Source organism: Struthio camelus, chromosome 14 (genome assembly GCF_040807025.1).
Source record: "Struthio camelus isolate bStrCam1 chromosome 14, bStrCam1.hap1, whole genome shotgun sequence".
Classification (NCBI taxonomy): Eukaryota; Metazoa; Chordata; class Aves; order Struthioniformes; family Struthionidae; genus Struthio; species Struthio camelus.
In genome coordinates this window covers 804,690-814,641 of record NC_090955.1, presented here as the reverse complement: position 1 = coordinate 814,641, position 9,952 = coordinate 804,690, and the positions used below count along the sequence as shown (strand labels likewise).

The 9,952-nt window shown below is 41.5% G+C and overlaps 2 protein-coding genes across 2 annotated transcripts in view; one reads left to right on the top strand and one right to left on the bottom strand.

Moving 5' to 3' along the window:
* Positions 1 to 3: 3 nt before the first annotated feature.
* MBD4 (methyl-CpG binding domain 4, DNA glycosylase) lies at positions 4 to 4,769 on the bottom strand. The gene is made up of 7 exons (XM_009681155.2): positions 4,600 to 4,769; positions 3,611 to 4,482; positions 2,900 to 2,974; positions 2,110 to 2,244; positions 1,714 to 1,863; positions 955 to 1,058; positions 4 to 276 (listed from the first exon to the last, which is right to left on the bottom strand). Exons 1-7 carry the CDS (start codon positions 4,767 to 4,769, stop codon positions 199 to 201), a joined length of 1,584 nt encoding a protein of 527 aa, XP_009679450.2. The 3' UTR covers positions 4 to 198.
* A 225-nt stretch (positions 4,770 to 4,994) lies between these two features.
* IFT122 (intraflagellar transport 122) overlaps positions 4,995 to 9,952 on the top strand; it is a 32,584-nt gene continuing 27,626 nt past the window's right edge. The window contains exons 1-7 of the mRNA XM_068907105.1: positions 4,995 to 5,155; positions 5,374 to 5,440; positions 6,376 to 6,460; positions 7,308 to 7,386; positions 8,152 to 8,228; positions 8,663 to 8,729; positions 9,724 to 9,870. Coding sequence (XP_068763206.1) covers positions 5,004 to 5,155; positions 5,374 to 5,440; positions 6,376 to 6,460; positions 7,308 to 7,386; positions 8,152 to 8,228; positions 8,663 to 8,729; positions 9,724 to 9,870 — 674 coding nt within the window. The 5' untranslated portion in view covers positions 4,995 to 5,003. The remainder of the gene's footprint in view (positions 5,156 to 5,373; positions 5,441 to 6,375; positions 6,461 to 7,307; positions 7,387 to 8,151; positions 8,229 to 8,662; positions 8,730 to 9,723; positions 9,871 to 9,952) is intronic.

Here is a 9,952-nt window from a genome sequence, read left to right as displayed (position 1 = left end):
ACAAAAATTTGGATATGTTTATTTAAAATTTAAAACTTTTAATCACCACTTTATTACAATGATTACCTGAGTTTGTTATGTGACACAAATATTTAGATTAAGAACTTGATGATCCAAACAAGACTTTAAGGATATACACTTCATACACATAGCAAAGTTGGTAAATACTACAAGATGAGGCTGTAGTAACTGTCTTTTTTAATCTATACTTAGTTTCTCATGATTTTCCCAGAGCCATGCATGATATATGTTTAACTTGTGATCCTGTGGCTGCACCTAAAACATAAATAAAACATCTAACATTTACTAAAATGTCTTCACTTAAAATACTTCACAGTTCTGAAGCATATACCAAAGGTATTTCCCCTCCCAGCTCAGGACATTTTTAAAGCTCACAGATATTAGTGAAATATGATGCCACACATTACACAGGGAAGCCTCTGCATACATAAACTAAAGAATATAATGTTTGCACAGCCATGAAACAATGTCTTCATAAACTAGGAAGGAAGTCATGTGCCTGATAGCAAAATGACCCTTTAACCACTCCTCACAATTTTCTGCAAGGAGAGAAACCAGCATAGCGAGGACCCAGTGAAAACAGATCTCAGAGGGAATGCCAGGCTCCTGCTGACATTAAATATATGGAACTCAATTCTTCGCTAGAGCAGGGAAGAGAATCTCACCTCCACGTTAACAAAATAAAAAAAATCAGTGAAAAAAAAGAAAATTACAGAAAAATCAAGGTGATGTGAGCCTTCATTTACAGGATGAGACTCTTAAAAGGTACATTCTGTAAATTCAATTAATTGAAGATGAAAATTTGCTATAATTTTATTTAATTCACGTGATTACTGATTACATCTGTAAAAGTCCAATGAAGCCGAAGGACAGACTGCCTCTGCTTTGAGCATGTTTTGCATCAAGCCCTTCAAGAATGACAGCATCACATACCTCTTTCCATTCATTGACACAGAAGATTCTGTAAGAGTCGTTTCCGTATTTTCCAATCCCGTGCAGTTCAATGGGGTACCTCCACTGCTTGGTCAGATACTCATCTAGAACATATAGTCACATACTTCACTACGTACAGACAAGCGGATCACAGAAAGCAAGTCTAGGCAAAATCCTGATTCTCTGTTATGGTCCCAAACCTGTTTTAGAACATTTTAAATGAAAAACACTACAAGTTTTAGCTGTTTCCTAGCCAAAGTAGGTGAAGAGTCCCCTTGGGTCCATCACAAAACATCTTTCAAACAAATCACTGTGGGTGAATTTTAAATAAATCTCTCCCCTCGGAATCCACAGAGGAATGCTTTTATTTTAAGTATGAAGTACAGAAAGTATATAGAAAAATTTAGGCAGGAATGGTCTTCTGGAGGTCATCTGATATGAACCAAAGCAGAGCCATCTTATCATAGTGTTGGAAAACACAAAACCAGTCTTGGAGATACCCGTTAACTTTTTCCACTCAAACAATTCTCCTCAACGAAGGTCTCTTGCAGAACTCATTATGTATGTTATTTTATTCTCAGTTAAGGCAATAGGACGGGCAGCTTTACACAGACAAGACCAACGTATCCCAAAGCTGCATAAAATAAGACAACACCAATATTTGCCAAACTGAAGGCCACAGAGCACTGTTTGAAAACAATGCTGTTTCTTTGCTAATATAATTTAGACCATTCAACAACCATACTCAGGAAAATCTACCTGAAAACTTGATTATAGTTTTTGCTCTGAGTTCATAGAGGCCGAGAGGTCTGAGCAACTCTGACATTTCTTTCCAGTCTGCAGTTCTCGTTATTTCAGGAGAAGGATATTTCTTAAGGAACTCCCAGAGCACAGGAATTGCCGCCTTACCTAGCCAAAGAAATCACTGTGAACAGAAGACTGTGCAGGTAATTCTCTTTTGTGGTTATCTGTGCATGTTTTTAGAAGTGAACTTTTGCTGACTTAGGATTTACTTTTTGGGTTTTTTTACATTAACACAAGCTGAAATGCATTTCATCTTTCATTAATGCCATAAAAAATTTGGCAGCTGTTCTGACCCTATGACAACAGCACCCCAAACACTTACCCAACACAAAATCGTATTACTCTGTTTACCTGAGGTCTTATTGAGAAATATAGTTGCAATGAGGAGTTTCCATGGATCATGGAAAAGAGTTTCTTGGACCAAGTTAAAAGGAGAACGTGGAGGAGTCCATTTTCTGAAGGCCTTCCTTCTAGGTGGGCTCGGAGCTGTACACAAAGGCAATATGGGAAAAGTTATTGGGCAGTAAAGGACGGATTAATCTATTTAAGAAAATAATTAGAAAAAGAAAGAACTTTTGGAGCAGATTCATCTTTGTGGGAGCACTGTATGTGGATGGAGCACTAGCAATTCACTCGCTCTCCTTTACAACACTGCAAGGACTGTGTGTCCATGGCATAGTCTACAGTAAGAGCGAAGGCTGCCTGTATCTGTGGCTCTGTGTTTCAAGGGTACACATCCTTTCGGAGAAGAAGGGCCCTTCACAGCTAACTTCACCTTCTTCTGTAAGTACAGAGCTGTAGCCACAGAGTACAGGGTTTCCCCTTGACAGGAAAAACACCTCTGTGGTCTACAAAGAACCTTCCCAAAGCCCACTCAGTCCATCCTCTTATAGTTACTGAAAGAGCTACTGAGTCATTTTATATTAGGCATAATGGTTGTTTGCAAGATACAAACCACCAAGGTTTAAAATGGGACAAGATCAGCACTTGTGCACTAAGCCTAGCTCTCCAATGCCACAGAGCATGGCTATACTTTAACTAGTCTAAAACTGCACGAAATTTTCTGTAACATTACTTGATCTTAAGCCACCGTATTCCTCCCTGCATAAAACAGAATTTCTTTCCCTAAGGAATATTATACCTTCTTTACAGCATTTACTTGAAAAATACGGACTTGTTTTCCTCTTTTCCACCTGTGTTCGTGGAATAGATTCTTCTGTAAAGAAATAATACTTTAGCGTTATTTCTGTCACAATTAGAAAGAAAAAAAAACATAAAATATTTGGCTTTTAGGTTTCATATGCTATTTTCTCTTTATGTTGTGATGGGAATACAAGGCTTTCGAGTAGGTGTGTAGAATGTAAATGCACTTTGGATTCAGCCCAGTCCTTCAGTATTTCAGCTCTATGAAGTATCTTCTTAAGAGAAACCATTACTTTGCAACAGCCTGAGGAAACATGTTCAGCTACAGTCAAAGATTAAATGTTCTCCACAACCTACTGTCATATGAAACAAACTAAAACTAAGTTGTTTCATGTATCAAAAACTGACCAGTACAGCAGCATTAAAAGAGCAAATGCAAGGAAGGTAATGATCATTATTATATTATATCATAAAGCTGAAGAGACCAACAGCGTAAGTTCCAGTTGTGAATAAATCTACATTAAGTTAAATGCTGCAGGATAAAGAAATGAGAGATTCCCACAGGAGCACATACAGATCTCTTCATCTGGATGGATGAAGTATGTCCAAGCACAAAGCAGCTCCATCTGAAACAGAATACTTTTCTGCTAAAGTTCAGGAATACCGCTAGCAAAATGTTAGAATACTCTACTCAAAAACATATATGTACCTTGCAGCATTTTAACTTCTGTGAGGATTTTCTTGTCACAAGGCTGCAAAATGTTAACATCCGTTTCAGTGTTGGATTCAAAATCCTGGTTATCTAGATTCACTTGATCTGTCTCTTTCCCTATTTCCAGTTCATCAGTCTTCTCCTCAGACTTTGCAGAAGATGCTTCATTAAAACTTTTCTCTATGCACTCCAGCTCAGCTAGGCTCTTCAACTCCTTTTCCAAGGGAGCTGTGACTGATCCTAGCTGTATGTCTGACTGTGATCCAGAAATCAGTAATTCCTCTGTTAAAAGAGTTTTTCTTTTTCCTGCATCCACAGGGTCTGTGTTGTGGTCATCTCTCCCTTGACTGTTAGGGACACCTATGTCCTTCTTTCTGCAGAATTTCTTGTTCTGAATGCACTCAGTTTCTTGTTTGTTACATACTTTTCTCTGTCTTTTGGTTCGGGTATTATCTGCATTCTTCTTTTCTGAGCTCTTTCTAGTTTTCTTACTCTGAACACTTTTTCCAACTGCCCCCTTTTTTTTGGTTTTCAAACAGTCCTCTGGTTTTACTTCTTTCACGACCAAATCCTTACTACTGCAAGTGGTTGTAGCAGCAACATCTCCCAGCCGTTCATTTCCAGTTTGAACCTTATGAATTTTATCTTCTTCACCATTCTGTACACTAAGGTCCTGTGCTTGACTCTGACGATCCTCCTCCTGTAAACCAGCTCCCACAGCTTTTGAGCTGCATCTTTTGGCCCCTGAACGGGTGCTGCTCCGAGATGGCGCAGTAAAATCAAAATCTTCTGCTTTTAGAGTTGTCTCTCCAGTTTTACGAAAATAATTCACAAGCGCACCTTTTGATCTTAGCTTATGTCCTTCGGGACTGCAGTATTAAAGAAAAGTAAATGATGAGAGATGGCTTTTTCAGCCTCTTGCTCTTCGCTTCAACAACTACCTTGTTATAAAAACGAACCACCACCACCACCACCGCCCGCCCTACCTGACAAAACACACGTCGTACTTCCCCGCTGTTCTTCCCGACCGCCGCTGCGTCACCAGCCTCTCCCACCCGCGCGGCGCCCCGCCGCCGCCGCCGCCCGCGGCCCCGCTCGGGGGGCTCCGCTGGCGGCCGGGGCCGGGGCCGGGGCCGGGGCCCGCCGCCGCCGCCATCGCCGCCCCCTCCGCCTTCCCGCCGGCACCCGCGTGACGTCACCGCCTGGTGACATCACCAGCCCCGGCGACGTCCCGCCCGCCACCGGAGCCGGGGGAGGAGCTCGGGGAGCCCGCCCGCTGCCATGGCAACGCGCCCGCCGCCCGCTCCCCCCTTCCGGTGCCGCCATGACGCAGGCGCCTCCGGCCACGTGACGGCCCTCAGCCTCCCCCCCCCACACACACACGGCGCGCATGCGGCCACGCCCCCCGTGGGCGCCTGCGCAGTGCCGCCTCATCGCCCAGCGGCGCCCTGCGCATGCGCGTTGCCAGGGGCGCCCGCCGGTGGCGGTGCAAACGGGCGCCATGCGGGCCGCGCTCACCTGGCGCGACAAGGCCGAGCAGTGGTAAGAGCCCCGGCCCGTGCGGGGGCCGCCGCCGCCGGTTGTGTGCCCTCGGGCCTCTGCTCGGCAGTCCGGTGTACCCCGGAGCTGGCGGGGGGGGAGGGGGTTGTTGTGCGAAGTCTTTAAAGTTCCGTTGAAAATCGATGGAAGGGTGTTTTGGCTCTTCAGGTATTTAAAGGTCTGTCAGCTCACGTGGGTGGATTTGCTTTGTTTTTCTTTAGTATTTATGATCTTGCGTTCAAGCCGGACGGGACCCAGTTGATAATTGCTGCTGGCAACAGGCTGCTGGTAGGACACCTCTCTTTCCTCTTGCGGTTGCAGCCACGGGGCTGTGATTTTGACTTACGAATGTATGAACCTGCCAAAAATCCTCTAACTCCTCCTGCGCCAGCCCAACGTATGCATGTTTTCATATGCTCTAGCTGTAAAGTATTTCAAAGCTATTTGATGTTTCTTACCGTTTTTTTAGCTTCATTTCCAGAGGTAATGAGCTTTACGCTGCTTGTGTCATCTTGTCCTTCCTTACCTCGCCCAGAGGTTTTGAACGCGTTGACTCTTAGCTAAACTTCCCACAGTCGCCAAGGTATACAAATACTATGGTGTTGCCAGTTTCATGGAAATCCCTCTGAAAAGAGGAAAGAAGCCCCACTTAACGTCCCTGCTTTGAGAGAAGATTCAACTAGAGCTTTACCCAGCACCCCGTGCCTGCTTGCCTGCTGCTAACCCAGCTTGGGACCAAGGTTCTCGTATGGTGTCTTGCAAAGCTCTCACGTGGGGGTGGATGGATGTCACGCTTCCAGAGGTGTAATTTAGAGTCGCAGGAGCAGGCTTTATTAGTTTCACTGTTCACAGAAGAGTGTATGTAATGATAGTCCTTTCCAGTAATTTGTTAAGTTTAAAAATAATTCTCAAATAGGGAAAGAATTGGATGATGTAAAGCAAGCAGGTCAAACATGATGTCTCTTGTACGTGTAATTGACTAGTGCTCAGTATTCGTTCCTTCGGAGTGTTGAAGGAGAAGCATTACTTCAAGGAAGGGTCCTCTTACATTTTAAAATGTCTTCTCTTGCCCTGTCCTAACTAACTAATGACATGGATTGCATGCATAAAAGCAAGCACAAAAAAAGTGCATAATCTTGTTGGGTTTTTTTGGTAACTTTAGGCCCTTGTCCTGTGCAACTCATTGGAAGGCTGAGGTTTTATGTTCATTTTTGTTTTTATAGGTATATGATACTTCCGATGGGACCTTAATCCAGCCTTTGAAAGGACATAAGGACACTGTATACTGTGTGGCTTATGCTAAAGATGGTAAATATCAGTTCTGAGGTTTTGTTATTCTACTTTGTAGAGCACGATCTCTTCCCTTTGTTGTTGAAAATTGATAAGTAAAGTAATCAAGGTGGTTTCAGTGATCATGTTTTGAACATGTATGATCTTTTTATTATTGGGATTTTGAAATGCATTACAAATGCTACACTCAGAAGGAAGTACTACGTTTTCACGTCTATAATTTAAGGTTACCTGTTATGTTAATCCAAGAACTGTAGTCCCTACTTCCCTTCCCCTTCTACTTCAGCTGTAGTTAAATTGATACTTGTGGGGGTAGCATGAGGAGAAGGCTTACCCCAGAAGGCCCTCTTTCTAGCAGTCTTCCTGCCTCTGATTTTTTTTCACAAGTTCCTCTCTCCCAGAGCTTCTCAATTGTCTGATCCTTCATATGTTGCTGCGCTCACTACAGAGCTCACTTTGCTTCTAAATCTTTCGTTGTCTCTGACTCTCATTCTGTGCAGACTGTAAGGACTTCCTGTCAAATACTGTGCTTTCAAAAGGTGCTAACGTATTTACGTTATACTTGTGAAAATGCACCATTTTCCTCTTGGGACTGGTAAGGTAAGTCTTCAGCCTGTGACTGACAGCACTGGGCAGACTGGCTACTTGCATTGCCAGGTTTGGCGATGAGCTCTCTGAGGGAATAACAAAGTAAGGCCGTTCACACAGACTGAGAAGCACAGCCACGTGACGACACTTGCAATGTTAGGCCCTTTATTACTTGAGCCTTGTGAAGTTCAAGAACTTCTTGCTCTCTCTTTGGTTGGATATTTGAAATGAAAGTGATTCCTAAATGTGTGAGATTTAAATTATGTTTAATTCCTAGGCAAACGGTTTGCATCTGGTTCAGCGGATAAAAGTGTGATAATTTGGACTTCAAAGTTAGAAGGAATTCTGAAATACACGTAAGTGATTCCTTTCGATTCCGTGCCTGTCAAGTACAGACTTTGGCCATGAATGTCCGCTGTCAAGGAGTAAGCGATGTTAGAAGTGGAAGAAGATTAACTAGGGTTGGAGAAAAGGCTAGTAGGGAATAAGGAGAGGGAAGAGAAGAAGAGCAAAGTATCTGAAAAGTAGGGAAAGTAATTAAAGGCATGAAAGAGCACGGGAAGTCTAGATAAAGGTATGATGAATTTAGAGGGCTGGCAGAGAAGTGGGGAATGTCTGTATAGATTGAGAGGGAATGAAACAGTATGATTCTGATCTTGTGTAGTAAACCACATTAGTTTGGTCTTTGAACTACAATTATATTAAAGATGAGGACTGGAGCTTTCCCCTTGGCTTTGTTTTATATGTCGTCTCTCAAGCTATGTCATCAAAATCTGTTTCTGGCTATGTGTACAATTATTGCTGAAGTTAGGAGTATACACAATCATACTTATTTTAGAATTTGGCTATAAGCTGTAATCACATTTCACAACACTTCACAAACCACTGTCTACCTATATTTTTAGCTAATCTTGATGAAACACAGCAAATCCTCCATTTAAAGACCTTTTTAAAAATTTTATTATTGATTTAGTTTACAGTAATTGCAGATTAATTCGATGTAATATAAGCTGATCTAATTATTTCTGGCATCTGGTAAGCCTTTCAGCTATCTTGCTGAAAGTTAGAAAACAATACATTTAAGAATGATCTATTGAAATGTGATTGTAATTTTATTTTAGGCATAATGACTCTATACAATGTGTTTCATACAATCCTCTTACTCATCAGCTGGCATCCTGCTCTTCAAGTGATTTTGGTATGTCTTCTCCTTACTTTTCCATTAAACCAGTAAATTCTATTAAATTGAAGAGTGAAGCTAACTAAAGATGGGTACAGCTCCTATCTGGAAGAGATGAGGTATAAAGATACTGTTACCTAATGAAGTAACATTAGATATTTAACTCACTTCAACTCAGTTGAAAAGTACTGTGTAGTGAGATGCCACAGAATAAAACACAGTGCTTTATTTTACCGTGACTTTTCCAGAGATGTTTTTTCTGTGTTATTCAGATGATTTTTTTTTCCCCGTTTATTGATGGGTAGTATCTATTTAAATAATCCTTCTAGTGGTCAGTGAGATTTTGATCCCTCCGAAATCCATAGTGAGTTTTCTGTCAATGCGTGTTTCTAATCTGAATGCTGATCAATGCTTGCTTGTAGTTTACTGTGGTTTTTTTTGTTTTGATGAAGGTTTGTGGTCTCCTGAACAGAAGTCAGTCTCCAAACATAAAACTAGCAGTAAGGTTACTTGCTGTAGGTAAGTTTTAACGATTACCTGTGTCATTTACCTTAGTTTCACTACAAACCCTAATATGCAAGCTTGAAGAGAAACAAGTTCAAATAAAATAGTCAAACAAACGCAGAGACAATAACCAGTGGTATGAGATAGGCTCTCCTAACTTAGTATTCAGTAGCGTTATGTACTTAATGCTGCCTTGCCGTTCTCATCTTTATAATACTTGAGTAGCAATTATGATGCTCCAGTGGTGATATGACTGTTATTTAACAAAAACAATTTGTTCTTTCTTGTATTGTCCTCTCAGAGGGAAAATTCTGTTTATAGCAATGGCTTTTGCTTTTGATCTGGTAGTGTTTGTCAGAGAGGTGTTCTGGTCTTGAGGAAGTGACTTGATTTCTCTCCCACCCACCCCTGCTTAGCCATCTTGTGCAATAACAATAAAAAGAAGTTAGAGGCAAAAGCAATTATACCTTCTGGCTATAGTGCTTGTTGCCTTTCATCTTGGTAGGTTTTGCTGGAGAAGCAGATGTTATGGGGAACCTGAGGCAAGGGCACAGTGATTTGTGTAAAGTCACCCAGCTAACTGCAGTAGAGACAAGAATAGAAAGTAGGTCTCCTCTGTCCCACCCCAATGCATTTTTCTGATCACTGTTCTAAATGTGGTTTTTAAAACAGTTTGGTCTGCTGCCAACACTGTCATCAAAAAATATATGTGTTACTTAGCACGTAATACAAGTATTACAAGCAGATGATAGCTTTAGTATTTTCTTTTTCTTTCTACATTTTTTTTATTTGTGTGTATATAATAAAATGTTCTTGCTATAGTGCGTGCTGTTGCTATAAATGTGGATTTAGATGTATAAACAAACTGTAGGATTCCTGGCTATCTCCCAGAACTCCCTCTTAGAAATGTGTTTCAATCTATTATCCCTGTTTGAGTAGGCTGTACCATCCTGCAGTCCTGCTGCTTGTTTTTAGTAGTTTGCTCTTCAATATGTGTGTGTTTTATCAGCTGGACAAATGATGGCCAATACCTTGCTTTGGGGATGTTCAACGGCATTGTCAGCATAAGGAATAAAAATGGTGAAGAGAAGGTTAAAATAGAGCGTACAGGGGGTGCTGCTTCTCCGATATGGTCGATTTGTTGGAATCCATCTAGGTAAATCATTTCATCCTTCCCTTTTATGCTGAATAGATAATCCTTGTCTTATTGATTGTTCAGAGGCTTGACTTTTATCCCC

What these genes read in the sequence shown, in the direction of transcription:
- MBD4 (XM_009681155.2), bottom strand. Translation starts at nt 4,769, where the DNA reads ATGGCGGCGGCGGCGGGCCCCGGCCCCGGCCCCGGCCCCGGCCGCCAG. An exon ending in ATTTCTCAATAAGACCTCAG is followed by an intron (nt 1,864 to 2,109) that starts GTAAACAGAGTA and finishes TTCTTTGGCTAG; the next exon opens with GTAAGGCGGCAATTCCTGTG. An exon ending in GTGTCAATGAATGGAAAGAG is followed by an intron (nt 277 to 954) that starts GTATGTGATGCT and finishes TTTATGTTTTAG; the next exon opens with GTGCAGCCACAGGATCACAA.